Source organism: Schistocerca piceifrons, unplaced genomic scaffold (assembly GCF_021461385.2).
Source record: "Schistocerca piceifrons isolate TAMUIC-IGC-003096 unplaced genomic scaffold, iqSchPice1.1 HiC_scaffold_866, whole genome shotgun sequence".
NCBI lineage: Eukaryota > Metazoa > Arthropoda > Insecta > Orthoptera > Acrididae > Schistocerca > Schistocerca piceifrons.
The window spans coordinates 1,822,530-1,843,068 of NW_025729131.1; the positions used below are offsets into that span (position 1 = coordinate 1,822,530).

The 20,539-nt window shown below is 39.8% G+C and overlaps 1 protein-coding gene across 1 annotated transcript in view; it reads right to left on the minus strand.

The window, feature by feature from the left end:
• Positions 1-2,080: 2,080 nt before the first annotated feature.
• The window catches only part of LOC124771034 (protein HIRA-like), a gene marked incomplete at its 5' end in the record, with an annotated part of 86,603 nt that continues 68,144 nt past the window's right edge, over positions 2,081-20,539 (minus strand). Inside the window, 2 exons of the mRNA XM_047249274.1 lie at positions 2,081-2,213; positions 12,477-12,812. Of these exons, the coding sequence (XP_047105230.1) occupies positions 2,081-2,213; positions 12,477-12,812 (469 nt within the window). The remainder of the gene's footprint in view (positions 2,214-12,476; positions 12,813-20,539) is intronic.

Genomic DNA, 20,539 nt, shown 5'->3' on the forward strand with positions numbered 1-20,539 from the left:
CGATTGTTCTCCGGTTAGGCATTGTTACATGTTCATACAACGCGTTTTCCGTGCTACTTCCAGAATAGTACTCAAGGCGGCTGCTAGTCATGGACTGTACAACTAACCCTTACTAGTATAGCGATCTGGCAAAAAATTTTCTGTCAAAATTTCATTTTCTTGGATACACCGAGAAGGTAATATGTAATCACCGAACGCAGTGGCCAAGCGGTTCTAGGCACTTCAGTCTGGAACTGTGTGACCGCTACAGTCGCAGGTTCGAATCCTGCCTCGGGCTTGGATGTGTATGTGATGTTCTTAGGTTAGCTAGGTTTAAGTATTTCTAAGTTCTAGGGGACTGATGGCCTCAGATGTTAAGTCCCATAGTGCTCAGAGTCATTTTAATACGTAATCTATCTTACCTGTTATTCATTTATTTCCACTCCAGTAGTCTGAATCTATGGATTTTGCTAGTAATTATAACAACGCTCATCATTCGCAAACCCAATCAAACACACAATCATACAGCGGTTGGCATTCATCCATTCGGCCTTACTCCACTCATGAAAGTTTGTTTCTGACAGAGACATCATGAACACTACGCACATATTCACAAATCAACTTAAGATTCATTCAGAAATCAACTTAGAATGTGTTCAAAAATGTTCAAAAACCGACAGGGATGCGTTTCAAAGTCACATTAATAATCGATAGACTAACGTGCGCTAGATGCTATGCGCTTTGTCTAACAAAAAATGTTTTTTTTCCTCAAGATTATGAATTTGCCCCCCTCCCAGATCTTGGCCTGCTGCGCAAGCATGAATCTGGCAGCTTGGGCGCTCCACTAAAATTTTTCCCGGTAACATCTAGCTGCTTGCTGCGACTGCTTACACAGCCAACAGCCACATTTCTGTAGCCAGAAGTGGGAGAAGCTACTACTCACCTGCGCATACGCATGATCCTGCTTGTAACTGCTAAAATGAATCTAATGTAAACAGTTGTGATGTCACACTCATCAGAGGCAATTTGTTGTTACGAAGCATTGCATAGTCTTCCTAAAGCCTTTGACATATTTTCCTGTTGGCAAATGCTTGTATGAGCACTGTGTTTTGTTGTTGTATATGGCGCATTTCCTTTACAGTTTTAACTTTTATTTTCGTTTTTTCCTTCGTTCATGTTTTATTGCTGCAGTATTATTCTGCAGTAGCGGGATACAGTAATATCCTTCGTTAGAGTATCAGTTCTTACCAGTCAAAATTACGAAAATTTAACTGAGAACAAGAACAATGAAAAATTCCCGGGTTTTTCCCGGATCTCCCGGTTGTCCCAGGTCGTATACACCCTGACAGATGGAGTTATTGTGTTCAGTTCAATTTTTTAAGACAATAACGTTTTACTGTAAATAGCCCCTTAACATCACTCTAATAATAACATGCTATGGGGCAGCATACTGTGTCACATTGTGGTGCCAAATGCAATCCCTTGCTGATATATCAACTCGCTTAAAGTAATCACAATTTTTTCCAGGGCAGATTTGATGTATACAATATCGTTGGTGATTTTATTGCATTTAACCTGTATAAAGGTCCAAGTTTTCAACATTATCTACAACTGTCTTCAAGAGAAAAGCAACTATTTGGTATCAGTTGCTTTCCTAATGAAGATACTGATGAGTACTGTCAAAAGTCTGAATTTTATAAAAATTTTACATGCACAGTTCACTGAAAACATTTTATAGAATTTGCTTCTGCCCTCAGTTTCTACATGCCCCAATACAAAGAAGAAAGACACGTCCAGGTTTTGCATAGGAATTAGACAATATTTTTCCTGTTGCCTACAGTTTCTGAATTGTTAGATCACTTAAAGAATTAAAAGTTAACTAAATTTGTACATAGGTGAAGTCTCATTTGATCTTGGTGTTTCAGGATGGAATTTTACTAATAATGATGAGAATTCTTTAATTAATATCTTCATTTACAACTTAGAACTATTTCTAAATCAGTGAACAACTCACTGGTACAGATGCCGACTTTGATAGCCAAAGAACAGGGAGAGAAAGAGCCGGATGCTCAGAGGCTGCAGGGGCAGGAGGTTGCACTGGTTATGGTGCTGGTTTGCTATCAGCTGGTGGTAACAGACGCATCCGCTTCCCCTTCCCTCCCAATGGCTCCCTATCCAGCCGTCTCTTTGCAGCAACTGGTGCACTGCCTTCTACTTTCTGCAGCTCCAGTTTCCTGTAAAATAGAAACACAATATATCTGTTTTGCAATTTATCTATGACACTGAAATCAACCTCACAAACTGCTGATTTAATTAGTTTGTGATCTAACACATTGTATGTCTTTATATCAGGGGTTTACTGGGAAACAGCCATAAGTGAAATGCAAAAACTGAATTATGTAGGATTAAAAGTCCAAATTCTTTGTTACTAACTACAGGTAATATGCATTTTTTGCTTTAGTTCAAGCCCTCACTAAGCCTTACAAAGTGAATGTGAAAGACTCTCTCTGTTTTGTACAAAATATTGTCAGAGGAAAAAGATCAAGTCATTTGTGTCTGTAAACAGTTATTTCATCAATGTTGTACTTTATACCATTATATAACATTTCAGAGTCCATGAGCAACATGATAATTTTTATGCTATAGTGTCATTTTGTATTTAATAATTACTATGATCCAAAGACAAGAGTAGTACTGCGTTATATTAAGCAACAGTGGTGCTCTACTTTGTAACAGGCAAATAACAGAATTAAAATTTATAGTTATAAAGAATTCATTAAAATGTGGCTAAACAAATGTAGACAGCAATAAAAATGCCCTACTGTCAAATAAAGCAAGATCAGATTTCTCAGACACAATTAAACTTTTACGGTCATTCACCACAAACCCATCATTTTGGACTAAGTGCCTTTTCTCATTATGTGCATAATTTTGTATTTTGTAGTGAGACAAGCCATCAGTGCATTTCTCACAAATTTTCCTACCAATGATTGAAGACCAAGGCATGTTCTAGAGCAAAATTTAATAAAAGATGTTAATGGATCTATTTACTTATCACATTACATGTTGTTGTGAAATGCAATCATATACTTGTGTGTTTAGAATAGGTTGTTTCACACAAACACGTCACACATTAGGGTGAGACATACATGACAATTGTCAATGGTCGTATGTTAAATGTCAGAATTACATTATAATGAACTAACATACAATTTTGGGTAAAACTGAGTCATCATCATATTTTCCTAAGGATAATAACTTATACACAGAGAGGAAAACTTGAACTGATCTAATGCAAGGAGAGTGATGTACATGGTTATGAGTCAATACAACAGATTATTATATTAAGTACACAACTAATTACTCTTTTTTTAAAAACAATGATGGTGTTATCTACATGCAAATAATAGCAACCATTTTGAATGTCCGGTGTCTGAACCAAGAAGACAAGATCAACTTTATATCATGAAATCTAACATCTCATTTTGGTGAGTGTAGCTGTCAGGCCTGTGAAGAGGCCGAAATAAGCAGTGACTGTGAATTAAATAAATAAAGATGAAGACATTAAATTGACTGAAAGAAGAATAAATTAGCTTTTAATGAGAATTTTGCACACTAGATCTGTCAGAGAGTACAACAGCATGTGAAGAAAATGTTAAGCTGAAATACTGTGAGCAACACACAAATTTGAAGCCACATCAAATATTTGAAGGTTGACAAATCAATAAATTAAAAAAGAAAGTCAAAAGAAGGGATTGATGTTGCTGGTTGCTCAAGGAGACCATACACAGCTAACCAATTTATCAACAGCAGAAAGGAGCAGCTTTAATTGTGCCTACAAATGTGAACTGACATTTTCTGGTGCAGAAGGGTGATACATGGAACAACATCAGCATTCAGGAATGAGTCATACTATCCTTGTGCCAGGAGAAGTTGCAGCAGCTTGTGGGAATATGACCTGGTGCCAACACCGCAGCTTTAGCTGTCAACATTGGACCACTCATCTTACTAACAATGAGATGGCCGATGTTTGCTACTAGAACTTGGACTACTTGTGTTGCATGTGCACACCTTGGACTTACCTTTTCCCATGCCCTTGCCCCTCTGATATTGGACATCTCACGGCATGACTACAATATGACTAGCCAACCTGGGTGACCATAGGCTCATTTAGTTACAGTTTTCCATTTTAAGAAACAGGACTTAGGGTACATTTACCATATTTACTCGAATCTAAGCCGCACTTTTTTTCCAGTTTTTGTAATCCAAAAAACTGCCTGCAGCTTAGAATCGAGTGCAAAGTAAGCGGAAGTTCTAAAAAATTTTGGTAGGTTTCGCCACAACTAACTTCTGTCATTGAATATATGTAGTGCTACACCGGCATGCTTTGCAGGCACAAATATAAACACTGGAATCAAAACCTCTGCGTCAGTAAATAAAGTAAAAGAAAAGGTAGAAGAATGTGAACATTATGCCATGTATTCTTTCTGTTTGCTGCTATCTCATTTAAATCCTGTACGCCTAATAAACTACGAAACTAGAGTGAGACAACGGCAAACGCGGAAGGATATACATATCATGCCATGTTTATATTTGTATTATTCTTATGCTGAACAGTGATAGAGTCAGAAATGAAGCTTGGCAACTGACTAGATTTTGTAAATCTAAGATGACTCTAATTGCTGTGCAGAATGTAATGTACTAAAGAGGCGTCTGAAAAGATTTTCAAATGGAGAAAAATTTTCGCTAAACTCTCGTTCAGAACATCTTCTATCATACGCAGTCTATTATTTGGTTCTTTTTGATCATTATCAAAGAAAGTGGCAGCGTAAGTAACAACAAATAGTAGTCTCTTGCCATTGTTTCCCTTATGAGACAATTCCTCTCTTTTTTTTATTGTAGGCCACGGTAGCGCACATGAAAGTGAGTCATGCCGCGAGCGGTGACAGGTCGTAAACACTCATTATCAGACTGCGACAAACAATGCATGACACAGTACAATAATGCATTTTCAGCTTAGAGTGACGTAAACACCTATAACAAAGAGAACGGCACTTGTCAGATCGAAGCAAAATAAGCAATCGATTCAAACCAGATGGAGCACATGAAAAAGGAAGGGTACCCTTATAAATACAGGCGGAACGCCTGACACATAACAATGGCTAGTTGGTAAAGCTTAACTGTTAAGCTTACAACTCGAACCAAACTAATGTAGCTGTATCTTCACCCATTCAACTGAAATTGTGTCTCATGTTAAAACGGACGAACTTTGCTTCGATTTGGAGGTGCAGTCTAAAACTTTTCTCTCCCCTTGAATATTGAGCCTCAAATTTCAGGTGTGGCTTAGATTCGGGAAATTTTCTTTTTTCCTTCATTTCAAGTTTCATTTTTCAGGTGCGGCTTAGATTCGAGTAAATACGGTATATTGAAGTTGTGGTCAATGACAAGAGTGACAGTACTAGTATAGTGGCAAAAGTGTAGACAGCATTATCATAGCATTTATATTGTAACATCACTCGGAGTCACACTTAGATATTAATCCCTGCTTGAGTTTTCTTTATTAGTATCAACTATGGACGTCCCAAGATTTACTGGTGAAACAGAAAGACAAAATGGAATGAAGTGTCAAACTGAAAATAAATTGTGTGTGAAAAAGTTTATTTTCACAGTAATAATTGTAATAAGCAACACTGAATTCTGACAAAGATAGTAAGTCTTGAATAAATTGTGAATATATGCAAATGTTCAATTTGGCCTCCCAGGGAAAGTTTTCTTATGTCATACAGTCATTGGTTGTAAATTTCTTTTCTCAGAGACAATGTAGTCCAAATGTCTGAGTTGTTGATGTATAAATCTGTGTGTGAATTTTTCTAAATGTGATGAAGGACACTGTCCAATAGTTTAATTTCCTTTTAATAAGCCTATTTCTTGTTTTATGACATGGTCAGTATCCTTGAGGATCTCTTCACAATGGTTTCTGTGGAATGAAAAATAATCTAATTGTATCCTGAATCAAGAAGATGCAGTCGTATTGGGGTCTCGATGAACTTCAAAACAATACTTTACACTTACTCTCACAGGCAAGAGATAATTAAAGATGCACTAACAATTTTCTAAAGTCCAGGAAAAGTTTTCAGATACCCAGAACATACTAACTGAAACTGATGAGCTGTTAATGAGAAATTGTTTCTGGAATTGCACTGATTAATTTGGATGTGGAAGTAACTTATTTTGTCAAACAAAAATTTCCAAAGACTTGAGTCTTCTATTAACACACCTGATTTGACAATTGGATCCAAGAAAATTACTACAGATAAAAGACATTGGTGGATTTGAGTACCTGCAGAGTACCCTTGATTTGGTATCTGCATGAAAGACATAGTCATTTCATATAAATTAGTGAATACATTAAAATTTAATTATTTTAAAAATCTGAATAAATGAGTTGAAACTACAATGAGAACTATGTCAGGGTCACACACTACAGGACATGTCCTATAATCCTACAAAGCATTAATGGTTTAGCCATATTTGATATTTTCAGATTAAATCTAAGGGGAAGAGATAATTCATTTATTTATTATTTACACATCAAGTTCCATGGGAGCAAATCTCCAAGATCATGGAAAAGTCTCTACATGAAATTACAACATAAAAGTAATAACAGATAAAAACAAAATGTTTATGAAACCGAAAAAAGTCATTCCATAAGTTTAAGTAAACGCAGTCAACAATAAAACAAGAATCAGCTTAATTTTTCAAGGAACTCCTCGACAGAGTAAATTCTAGTGTTGATGGACTGTTGGTCTCAGTACTGTATGTAGTATTTTACCTGATAAAAAATCCCTAATTACAACTGAGGCCACACAGGCTCTTGTTGAAATGGTGTCCAGTTTGTTAGCAATTCATTCAAAAAATTTGTAGTGTGGGAAAGGCTGAAGCACATGTGTTGTTGTTGTTGTTGTGTTGTGGTCTTCAGTCCTGAGACTGGTTTGATGCAGCTCTCCATGCTGCTCTATCCTGTGCAAGCTTCTTCATCTCCCAGTACCTACTGCAGCCTACATCCTTCTGAATCTGCTTAGTGTATTCATCTCTTGGTCTCCCTCTACGATTTTTACCCTCCAAGCTGCCCTCCAGTACCAAACTGGTGATCCCTTGATGCCTCAGAACATGTCCTACCAACCGATCCCTTCTTCTAGTCACGTTGTGCCACAAACTCTCTTATCCCCAATTCTATTCAATACCTCCTCATTAGTTATGTGAACTACCCATCTAATCTTCAGCATTCTTCTGTAGCATCACATTTCTAATCTCGTCTTGTACAGACTATTTATTGACCATGTTTCACTTCCATACATGGCTACACTCCATACAAATACTTTCAGAAGCAACTTCCTGACACTTAAATCTATACTCCATGTTACGAAATTTCTCTTCTTCAGAAACGCTTTCCTTGCCATTGCCAGTCTACATTTTATATCCTCTCTACTTCGACCGTCATCAGTTATTTTGCTCCCCAAAAAGCAAAACTCCTTTACTACTTTAAGTGTCTCATTTCCTAATCTAATTCCCTCAGCATCACCCGACTTAATTCAACTACATTCCATTATCCTCGTTTTGCTTTTGTTGATATTCATCTTATATTCTCCTTTCAAGACACTGTCCATTCCGTTCAACTGCTTGTCTAGGTTCTTTGCTGTCTCTGACAGAATTACAATGTCATCGGCGAACCTCAAAGTTTTTATTTCTTCTCCATGGATTTTAATACCTACTCCTTTTTGTTTCCTTTACTACTTGCTCAATATACAGATTGAATAACATCGGGGAAAGGCTACAACCCTGTCTCACTCCCTTCCCAACGACTGCTTCCCTTTCATGTCCCTAGACTCTTACAATTGCCATCTGGTTTTTGTACAAATTGTAAATAGCCTTTTGCTCCCTGTATTTTACCCCTGTCACCTTCAGAATTTGAAAGAGAGTATTCCAGTCAACATTGTCAAAAGCTTTCTCTAAGTCTACAAATGCTAGAAACGTAGGTTTGCCTTTCCTTAATCTAGCTTCTAAGATAAGTCGTAGGGTCAGTATTGCCTCACGTGTTCCAACTTTTCTACAGAATCCAAACTGATCTTCCCCGAGGCCAGCTTCTACCAGTTTTTCCATTCGTCTGTAAAGAATTCACATTAGTATTTTGCAGCTGTGGCTTATTAAACTGAGAGTTCGGTAATTTTCACATCTGTCAACACCTGCTTTCTTTGGGATTGGAATTACTACATTCTTCTTGAAGTCTGAGGGAATTTCGCCTGTCTCATACATCTTACTCACAAGATGGTAGAGTTTTGTTAGGCCTGGCTCTCCCAAGGCTGTCAGTAGTTCTAATGGAATGTTGTCTCCTCCCGGGGCCTTGTTGCAACTTATGTCTTTCAGTGCTCTGTCAAACTCTTCACACAGTATCATATCTCCCATTTCATCTTCATCTACCTCCTCTTCCATTTCCATAATATTGTCCTCAAGAACATCGCCCCTGTATAGACCCTTTATATACTCCTTCCACCTTTCTGCTTTCCCTTCTTTGCTTAGAACTGGGTTTCCATCTGAGCTCTTGATATTCATACAAGTGGTTATCTTTTCTCCAAAGGTCTCTTTAATTTTCCTGTGTGCAGTATCTATCTTACCCCTCTTAAGATAAGCCTCTACATCCTTACATTTGTCCGCTAGCCATCCCTGCTTAGCCATTTTGCACTTCCTGTCGATCTCATTTCTGAGACGTTCGTATTCCTTTTTGCCTGCTTCACTCACTGCATTTTTGTATTTTCCCCTTTCATCAATTAAATTTACTATCTCTTCTGTTACCCAAGGATTTCTACTAGCCCTCGCCTTTTTACCTACTTGATCCTCTGCTGCCTTTACTATTTCATTCCTCAAAGCTACCCATTCTACTTCTACTGTATTTCTTTCCCCATTCTCGTCAATTGTTCCCTCTGAAGCACATGTTCATTTCAAAAATTCATCTATAGCCAACATGGCAGAGTTGAGATGCCTATGTCGCACTCGTTGCTTGGACAAACATATTTGAGGGCTCAGACTGTACCTGAATTTTGGAAGATCTTGAACAAGCTTCTTCATTTGAGTACAAGATTAGCACCTGAAAGTTTATGGATGAGTATTGATAAGATTCTGAAAATGGCCAGATGACACAGAAAGATGGAGGAACAAGGTTTTAAATTGTAGGACATTTCGAGGGGCAGATGTGGCCCCTGGGCACAATTTATTGGTGATGAACTGTAGTTTAAAACTGAAGAAACTGCAAAAACATAGGAATACTCTTAGAGAACATGAGATTGTAAAGAGTTTCAGAGGAAGCATTAGAGAATGACTGACAAGATGGGGGGAAAGGAATAGAATAGAATAGAACAAGAATGGATAGCTTTGAGAGATGAAATAGTGAAAGCAGCAGAGGATCAAGTAGGTAAAAAGACAAGTGCTAGCAGAAGTCCTTGGGTAAAATGAGAGATATTGAATTTACTTGATGAATGGAGACAATATAAAAATGCAGTACATGAAGCAGGCAAAAGAGAATACAAATGTCTAAAAACTGAGACTGACAGGAAATGCAAAATGGCTAAGCAGGAACTTTTGCAGAAAAGGGAACTACCTGTGTTACTATCAAGACATCAGATGGAAAACCAGACCTAAGCAAAGATGGGAAAGCAGAAAGGTGGAAGGAGTATATAGAGAGTCAATAGACAGGAAATACACTTGAGGGTAACATTTTGGAAATGGAAGAGGATCTTGATGAAGGTGAGAAGGAATATATAATACTGCGTGAAGAATTTCACAGAGTACTGAAAGTCCTAAGCCGAAACAAGGCCCCGAGAGTAGACAACGTTCTGTTAGAACTACTGAAAACTCAGGGAGAGCCAGCCATGACTAACCTCTTCCATCTGGTGAGCAAGATGTATGAGACAAGCAAAATACTCTCAGACTTCAGACTTCAAGAAGAATATAATATTTCTAATTCCAAAGAAAGCAGGTGCTGACAGGTGAGAAACTATCAGTTTAATAAGTCACGGCTGCAAAATACTAACATGAATTCTTTATAGAAGATTGGGAAAACTGATAGAAGCTGAACTAGGGGAAGTTCAGTTTTGATTCCATAGAAATGTAGGAAGATGTGAGGCAATACTGATCTTACAACTTCTCATAGAAGACAGGTTAAGGAAAGACAAACCTACATTTATAGCATCTGTAGAGTTAGAGAAAGCTTTTGACAATTTTGACTGGAATATTCTCTTTCAAACTCTTAAGGTGGCAGGCATAAAATACAGGGAGCAGAAGGCTCTTTACAATTTGTACAGAAATCAGATAGCAGTTGTAAGAGTTGAGATGCATGAAAGGGAAGCAGTTACAAGTGGAATGTGTGTGTGATAAAGTACGATATTTTGCTGTCTCAACTCTTTACTTGAGGTTTACATGGCATTTACATAGAGTGAGGCACCATGAGGCTACCATAATAGTGATACAGTCATTTCGTTCCCCTATGATATTGTGCGTAATCAACTCAGGCAGCCAGTACAGGTGCACGTCTGCATGGCACGGACAGTGTGAGGTTATCAATCAGCTCTTGAGGGATATTTGACCATTCTTCCACGAGTGCAATATCCAGCTCTGCAACCGTTGTGGGAGGTGCTGATGTGGCTGCAATGTGCCTGCCAAATGCATCCTAGACATGCTCAATTGTGTTGAAATCCAGTGAAAAAGCTAGCCACTCCATTTGTTCAATTCCCTCAGCTTCAAGCACATTGTTCACCAGTGCAGCTCTGTACGAAGAGTGTTATCGTTCACCAAAAGGAACCCATCTCCCATGGCACCTGTGTAGGGCACAACAGAAGGTCAAAGGATCTCGTATCTATACCTCTGAGCAGTCAAAGCACCATTCTGAACAGCATAGAGGTCCGTACATCCACCAATACTGACTCCTGCCCACACTATTCGTCAACCACCATGATATGGTGATGTTTCCTGCACAGAAGCAGGATTGTTCTGAATTCCACATTCTCTCCAGATAAGGGAATGGCGTTGTCCGGCTGAACACAAAATCTTAAACTCATCTGTGAAAAGTAAGACTCCAATCCTGATGTTCCTTCACCCAGTTTCTGTGGGCTAACTGGTGTCATGGTTTTAATGGGACACACACCATAGGCCTCCATGTGTACAGGCCACATTCCCGAAGGCGATTTCGTCTTGTTGCTGCCTGGAGGGTGCATTGCAGTTGAGGTGCATTCAGCCTCCTGTCTCGGTGAGCTGTTAACCAGAGATAATTGTCATTTCTTGTTGATGTTACCCACGGATGACCTTGGCCTTGCCTTCTTTTAACGGTTCCTGTTGTCTGAAATTGTGTCCAGGTCCTAGATATTACACTCTGGGACACTCAAATGCCTGCAGGCACCTCTCTCTGTGTCTGTCCCACTTCCATCCATCCTATGGCTCTCCCTGAATCCAACTACTTGTGTAATTCGTTTGGTAGAGTAAACACAAGTCAACACCAATCCCATCTGCAGTAGCTTTACGTTATTACCACTATCTCAGTGATCATAATATTGTTGAAAGAGATTTGCCCTCTGCAGCGGAGTGTGTGCTAATATGAAACTTCCTGGCAGATTAAAACTGTGTGCCGGACTGAGACTCGAACTCGGGAACTTTGCCTTTCGTGGCAAGTGTTCTACCATCTGAGCTACCCAAGCATGATTCATGCCCCATCCTCACAGCTTCAGTTCTGCCAGTATCCCGTCTCCTACCTCCCAAACTTCACAGAAGCTCTCCTGCGAACCTTGCAGAATTAGCACTCCAGGAATGCTTCTGTAGTTCAGAGGTAGAGCACTTGCCCATGAAAGGCAAAGGACCCAAGTTTGAGTCTCACTCCAGCACACAGTTTTAATCTGCCAGAAAGTTTCATAATGTTGTTGTCTCCACCCCGTAGAACCGACAGAAAGATGTTGAACCATTTTAGTTCATTCTGCCAATGACAATACTTCAGAACCAAGACATCTCAACTGATTTCCTAATTGTGTTGACCAGTGTATTTGAAGGAGTGAGTCACGTATGTAAGTGAATATAGTGCTACAGAAGAATGCCAAAGGTTAGATGCTTCGATCATTTGCTAGTGGTCATGCATGCATGATGTGTGCTTTCTTGTCAGGATATGAGATGTTTCCTTTGCTGAAAAAGGCTTTGTCCAAAAGCTATTAATGTGTAACAGGGTTTTCATTGTGTCTGCCTGCAGCTCAACAGGTCATCTTTATGGTAAGTAGCAATCTATCATTTTCCTAATATTACTGATATTCCAACCTAGAGTTGCCATTGTTTAACACATAAATTGCAAGGTGATAACCAAGAACCAACTGCAAATTTTCTAAGATAGCTTGGATACAATTACAGTCAAGAAGAAAGGAAAGAGTACACACAACTTGCTGGAGATATATTTTCATTTATTAACTTACGTTTCTGCATTGCTTGTTGAGCGATGCTTGTTGTCAGTTACTCCGATAACTACTTGGGTTCCAGCTAGGCTATTATCTGCCTGAACACCTTTGACAGGTGTACTTCCAGCAGGGCTTGGTGTGCCATCACAAGATTTGCTGGAACCAGGAGTTCCTCCACTGCTACTAACATTTGGCCGCACCACATCATCCCGTTTTTCAGTCATAATACGACTTTTGGTCTCAGAGGAACTGCTAAATGTTGGCTGGTGTGCACTACCAGTAATTGCCAACCCAAAAGGGCGAGGCCCATCCTTGTGAGGAAAATACAAAAAATTTATTTTAATAACAATATCACTGAAAATTCGAAAGTAAATCATTGTGATAATATAACATATGATTACTAGCAGCAGCAGCAGCACCACCACATGTATCAATGGCAACAAGAAAACTGACATACATATTTATACATCTACATTTACATCTACATCCATAGTTCACAAGCCACCTGATGGTGTGTGGCAGAGGGTACCTTGAGTACCTCTATCAGTTCTCCCTTCTATTCCAGTCTCGTGTTGTTCGTGGAAAGCAAGATTGTCGGTATGCCTCTGTGTGGGCTCTAATCTCTCTCATTTTATCCTCATGGTCTCTTCATGAGGTATATGTAGGGGGGAGCAATATACTGCTTGACTCCTCGGTGAAAGTATGTTCTCGAAATTTCAACAAAAGCCCGTACCGAACTACTGAGCGTCTCTCTTGCAGAGTCTTCCACTGGAGTGTATCTATCATCTCCGTAATGCTTTCATGATTGCTAAATGATCCTGTAACGAAGCGCACTGCTCTCCGTTGGATCTTCTCTATCTCTTCTATCAACCTTATCTGGTATGGATCCCACACCAGTGAGCAGTATTCAAGCAGTGGGTGAACAAGTGTACTGTAACCTACTCCCTTCGTTTTCGAACTGCATTTTCTTAGGATTCTTCCAATGAATCTCAGTCTGGCATCTGCTTTACTTTTGATTAATTTTATATGGTCATTCGATTTTAAATCACTCCTAATGCCTACTCCCAGATAATTTACGGAATTAACTGCTTCCAATTGCTGAGCTGCTATATTGTAGCTAAATGATAAATGATCTTTCTATGTATTCACAGCACATTCCACTTGTCTACATTGAGATTCAATTGCCATTCCCCACACCATGCATCAATTCGTTGCAGATCCTCCTGCATTTCAGTACAATTTTCCATTGTTACGACCTCTCGATATACTACAGCATCATCCACAATAAGCCTCAGTGAATTTCCGATGTTATCCACAAGGTCATTTATATATATTGTGAATAGCAATGGTCCTACGACATTCCCCTGCGGCATACCTGAAATCACTCTTACTTCGGAGGACTTCTCTCCATTGAGAATGACGTGCTGCGATCTGTTACCTAGGAACTCTTCAATCCAATCACACAATTTGTCTGATAGTCCATATGCTCTTACTTTGTTCATTAAATGACTGTGGGAAACTGTATCAAACGCCTTGCGGAAGTCAAGAAACACAGCATCTTCCTGGGAGCGCATGTCTATGGCCCTATGAGTCTTATGGACAAATAGCGCGAGCTGGGTTTCACACAATCGTCTTTTTGAAACCCATGCTGATTCCTACAGAGTAGATTTCCAGTCTCCAGAAAAGTCATTATACTCGAACATAATATGTGTTCCAAAATTCTACAACTGATCAACGTAAGAAATATAGGTCTATAGTTCTGCACGTCTGTTCGACGTCCCTTCTTGAAAACGGGGATGACCTGTGCCCTTTTCCAATCCTTTGGAACGCTACACTCTTCTAGAGACCTATGATACACTGCTGCAAAAAGGGGGGCAAGTTCCTTCATGTACTCTGTGTAAAATCGAACTGATATCCCATCAGGTCCCGCGGCCCTTCCTCTTTTGAGCGATCTTAATTGTTTTTCTATCCCTCTGTCATCTGTTTCGATATCTACCATTTTGTCATCTGTGCGACAATCTGGAGAAGGAATTAGAGTGCAGCATTCCTCTGTGAAACAGCTTTGGAGAAAGACACTTAGTATTTCAGCCTTTAGTCTGTCATCCTCTGCTTCAGTACCATTTTGGTCACAGAGTGTCTGGACATTTTGTTTTGATCCACTTACCGCTTTGACATAAGATCAAAATTTCTTAGGATTTTCTGCCAAGTCAGAACATAGAACTTTGCTTTCGAATTCGCTGAACACCTCTCACATAGCCCTCCTCACACTACATTTTGCTTCACGTAATTTTTGTTCGTATGCAAGGCTTTGGCTATGTTTATGTTTACTGTGAAGTTCCCTTTGCTTCCGCAGCAGTTTTCTAACTCAGTTGTTGTACCACTGTGGCTCTTTTCCATCTCTTATAGTCTTGCTTGGCACATACTCATCTAATGCATATTGTACGATGGTTTTGAACTTTGTCCACTGATCCTCAACACTATCTGTACATGAGATAATACTTTTGTGGAGCCATCAAGTACTCTGAAATCTGTTTTTTGTCTCTTTCACTACACAGAAAAATTTAGCTCCTTTTTTAATATTTCTATTTACGGCTGAAATCACTGATGCTGTAACTGCTTTATGATCACTGAGTCCCTGTTCTGCGTTAACTGTTTCAAATAGTTCAGGTCTGTTTGTCACCAGAAGGTCTAACATGTTATCGCGAGTCGATTCTCTGTTTAACTGCTCAAGGTAGTTTTCAGATAATGCATTAAAAAAAATTTCACTGGATTCTTTGTCCCTGCCACCTGTTATAAACGTTTGAGTCTCCCAGTCTATATCTGGTAAATTAAAATCTCCACCCAGAACTATAACATGGTCGGGAAATCTACTCGAAATACTTTTCAAATTTTCCTTCAGGCGTTCTGCCACAACAGCTGCTGAGCCAGGGGGCCTATAAAGACATCCAATTACCATGTTTGAGTCTGCTTTAACCGTGATCTTCACCCAAATTATTTCACATTTTGGATCCCTGTCAATTTCCTTTGCTACTATTGCACTTTTTATCGCTATAAACACGCCTCCCCCTTCACTGTCCAGCCTGTCTCTGTGATATACATTCCAATCTGAGTTTAAAATTTCATTGCTGTTTACATCTGGTTTCAGCCAACTTTCCGTCCCTAGTAATATGTGGGCATTGTAACCATTTATTAATGAGAGCAGTTCTGGGATCTTTCTATAGACCCTCCTGCAGTTTACTATTACCACATTAATATTGTCATTCCCTGTGTGTAGTGCATGCCTGACCTATTCAGGGGGACCCTACATTTCCCCACCCGATAGTGGAGGTCAAGAAATTTGCACCCCAGATCTCGGGAGAATCGTCTCAGCCTCTGGTTTAAGCCTTCCAATCGGCTCCAAAGCGGAGGACCGCGATCGGTTCTGGGAACGACACTCCAAATAGTTAGTTCAGATTCCACCCCATGAGCGAGACTTTCCACCTTCACCAACTCTGCCAACCGCCTGTATGAACTCAGGATGAACCCTGAATCCAGACAGCAGAACTCATTGCTGTCAACATGAGCAACAATTTGCAGTCAGGTGCACCAACTGCTCTCTATTACCGCTGGCAGGGCCTCCTCCACATCTCGGATGAGACCCCCACCGGCAAGCAGACAGAGTGAACACTGGCCTTCTTCCCCGACCTTTCTGCTATTTCCCTTAGGGGCTCCATCACCCACCTAACATTGGAGCTCCTAATCACTAATAAACCCCTCCCCCGTGTGCCTGTTCAGACCTTGCTGAAGGAGCGGCCACATGTCCACTCACTGGCACGGCCAGCCTCCACATTGACACTCCGCGTCAAGCAACGCGAACGCCGTTGAACCCGCCACTCTCCTTGGGGAGAGGTTGGCCCAACCGGGTCCAGTACCCGCGATGATGTCTCGAAAGCAGGGACCGTGGGTGAAGCATGTAACACCTGGTGTGTGCCATGTGACGCACCAGATTCCCCATTGCCGCTACACTCTGAGGCAGCAGCCTAAAGACAGCTGACCGTGGCCATCAGCATGTTCAGCTGTTTGCAAACAGTGGCCAGCTCCTCCTGCATCCGTACACAGCAGTCACACATCCTATCCATCCTAAGAAATCAACAATTTACTGTAGAGAGTTAAGTAATCAACTTTTAACTGGACTGCTAATTCACTAAAGGCGGCTGATAGCTGACTAAACTGTGGTTACTAGACACTTCTTGTTGGAAACAATGAAAATAAACACTAACTGTCTCTGGACTGTATTCAAAACAAACACAAAATCTATGGAACACTATTACTAGTACTCGAAAATTAAAGCTTCCTAAAAGTAACAACATGTGGAAAAAGAAGTGACAAGTACAAAAAACACAGTTAATACTTAAATTTATGTAGCTTGGTGCACCAAAAAATACACATGCACAACTATTTAGGGTATATAAACATTCAGTAGTTCAGACTACAAACAAATGTTGGAAGACTAAGCCCAGTGAAGCACCTTTTCAGATACTTCATGCAGACTCAATACCACTAGGGAAACATCTATTAGGGCACGTATTTACAATGTGGCTTATTGTCTGTACATCATCAAAGACACACATCCCATCAGTGCAAACACGCCATTTGTGCATGGTGTATTTGCACATACCTTCTCCAGTTCGAAATGTATTAAGCTTTACACAACACCTTTCCAGGATGATGAAAGCCTGGAACTTTAAAAGTTGAGTTGCCAATAAGCTCATGACTCCCGGTTTTCACGGCTTACCACTTACATTTCCATTTAGCATCACAGTTCAACCCAGTGGAGAGCATTTGGATTTCTCTTTCATATGCTGGTCTTCTGGATTTGAGGCATTTCCTATGCGGCAAGAGTAAAACTTTGTGAAGGGGGACTGATTCATTTTTAGACTTGCTTGCAAAGATTGTACAGATTCACCTTTCAACAAAAGCAGACAACACAGATGTTCGATAGTATTCGTAGCCAGCACTGAGTCACTAACAGTTTTCATAGAATCATTCAAGTAATCATCTTTTTTTCACATGTGTGCTGCAGAACCACACTCATGTGCAATATTCTACTGCAGAGTACAGGGTTTATAGAAAAAAGAATCATCTGATTTGGCACATCTATATTTCTGAACTAATAAATGTATACAATGGTTTTTCTATTTTTGATGAACAGGAGACTCAAAAGTCCCCCCAATACCTTTTCATAGGTGTAGGTGTTCAATATGGCCCCCCTTGAGATGCACGGCATATGGAAATGCGGTATTCAAATTGTTCCCACACTGCAACAAGCATGTTTGAGTTACAGCTTTCCCAGCTGCTGTTATGCGATGTCTCAGATCATTCATTGTTGTTTGTAATGGAGGCACACAAATAGAGTTTTTTATAAGCCCCCACAAGAAATAATTACATACAGTCAGATCTAGTGACCTTGGAAGGCAGTAATGTATGGCTGAATCATTTCCTCCAGTGCAATCGATCCATTGTTCAGTAATCCTTTGATTTAAAAACTCCCTCACTTCCTGATGACAGTGTGGCGGTTTCCCATCCTGTTGGTAAATGAAGTTGTTCGAATCAGTCTCCAACTGTGGGAAAAGAAAGTTCTAAAGAATATCAAGATATGTGCTTCCTGCAACAGTGTTCTTGGCAAAGAAAAATGGACCATACACCTTTTCTCATGAAACTGCATGAAACACATTAAATTTTGGAAAGCCCTCTCATGTTGTACAGCCTCATGTGGTTGTTCCGTACCACATATTTTCACATTACAATGGTTCACCTTTCCATTTAAATGGAATGTTGCCCCATCACTAAACACTAAACGTGGAAGATAACTGTCATCCTCCATCTTTCCCAGAACGAAATTACAGAACACCACACGTTGTTGTTTGCCACTTTCACGAAGAACTTGCCGTAGCTCAATTTTGTATGGTTTCATGTGTAAATGTCGACGCAACACATGCCAGATGCACAGCAGGAGCATGTTGAGCTGTCGAGCTGCACAGCGAACAGGTTTCTGTGGACTCCTTGTGAAATTATGGCAGAGGTGTTCGATGTCTGTTTCAGGCACTCAGGGTTGGTGCAGGGAGTTGCTAAGCTCAAAGACATTTCCCTCTTAGGAGTATGAGCATAAATGGAAAGGGAGTGACAAATATTTTAGGTAATCAAGTTTTGTCTTGAATTAATTTTACAATAAATTTGTAAAGGGCTTAATTTTATAGTTTGTGTATTGTATTTATACTTTTAAAAACAAATAAATACAGTAGGTTTGTTTTATGGAGGAGGAGGAGGAGGACATTGGTGTTTAACGTCCCATCGACAATGAGGTCATTAGAGACGGAGCACAAGCTCAGATTAGGGAAGGATGGGGAAGGAAGTCGGCCGTGCCCTTTCAAAGGAACCATCCCGGCATTTGCCTGGAGTGATATAGGGAAATCACGGAAAACCTAAATCAGGATGGCCGGACGCGGGATTGAACCGTCATCCTCCCGAATGCGAGTCCAGTGCCCTACCACTGTTTGTTTTATGCTGTACAATAATTTAATTCCTTTTTCTATCTGACATAAGGCTGAGGTAAATAAGTAACTGGGAACAGCAGACAATCAGCTAAAACACAATAAAGGATGATGGACAACTAATATTCACCATAATGTACAGGGCACATAATTTGTAAATATTAGATGAGGTAAGATAGGGTAGCAGAAGCAGTTAGTATTTGTGTAAGAAACATCTCACAATATCTGTATTCATCAGCTACATAATGTGACACAGCAAACATGCTTGTCATTATTATAATGGAAATTACTCAGAAAAATGTGTGTGTACAGGCACTAGCCAGTGATAGTCATCTAGGCAAAAGTGTGGGAGAAGATGAAAGGACAGTATAGAGCAGTGTTGAAATATCGGAGGGGGGAGACAGATGGGTTTTAGTGACAGCAGTGAAACAAGCCCAAAATAGAAGAGGGAGGGAGGGAAGGAGGGAGGGAGGGAGGGAGGGAGGGATGAGTGCAGAAGTGAAAAATGGTGAGGGGGACAAAGGTAAGGGTGAATGGAAAAGTGAATGAGATAGAAATGTCCAAGGGTGGAGTTTTAGGTCAGGGAGTTTGCTGGAACAGATGTGTGGGACAGATAGTTACAAACTGATAGTTAAGATGTATATGATATGTTTTGTATTTTGGCTGTTGACATTGTAGTGACACATGGATGATGGTTTGGGATAAGAAGTGGAATACAGTGGTGGGACTAGGATATTAAATAGGTTGGGTGAGTGGTGGAAGCCACAATTTTGTGGCAGGGTGGGGGTGGGGGGGTTGCAGTATGAAGGGAGTATTTTGATACTAAGTATCTGTTAAACCCCATCCTCAGCTATGACAGCTGGCATTTGTATTTAGTAAGTCAGAATGAGGCAGAATGGGTGTTTAAACACAGACCAAATTAATGTATATATGGTACAATTGCCAATAATTCTAATTTTACAAGCATCACCATGAACTTCTATCCAAATTAGCCACATATCATCAGCACTTCATTTATACAGGCAACAAAAATGTATATACAAAGATTTAGCAACAGAAACAGATACTGTGAACCTTCCTGAATAGGTCCACACAGCCTCAGACAACTTTAACGTGTGGTATGCTAAAACATCACAAGGACATATATTATACAAAATAGAAATTCTGTTCATATTATCCTTCTTAATACAACTGAAAGCAATGACATCTCAGCTTCAGCCACCAATCACCTTTACATTACTAAAAGCAAACCAAATTTTCAATCATGAATAACAGCTATATTAATATAGTCGACGTAACATCATAAGAAATTATGATATTATATACTGTAAACAGTTGCGTGCCAGCAGTGAACATAACTGTATGACGAGGAACTATCCTTCAAGACACCTTTGACTTTTATGCACTAAGTGTTGGCCTAAAATATTCCCTGCAGGATGCCAGCTACATAATGTGGGATTGCATTGTGCATGTGTTCATTAAAACTAACGTTGCAATAACAATTAAGATCACTTTTGTTAATATACTTAACAATGTCCCTTTCTTTCATTA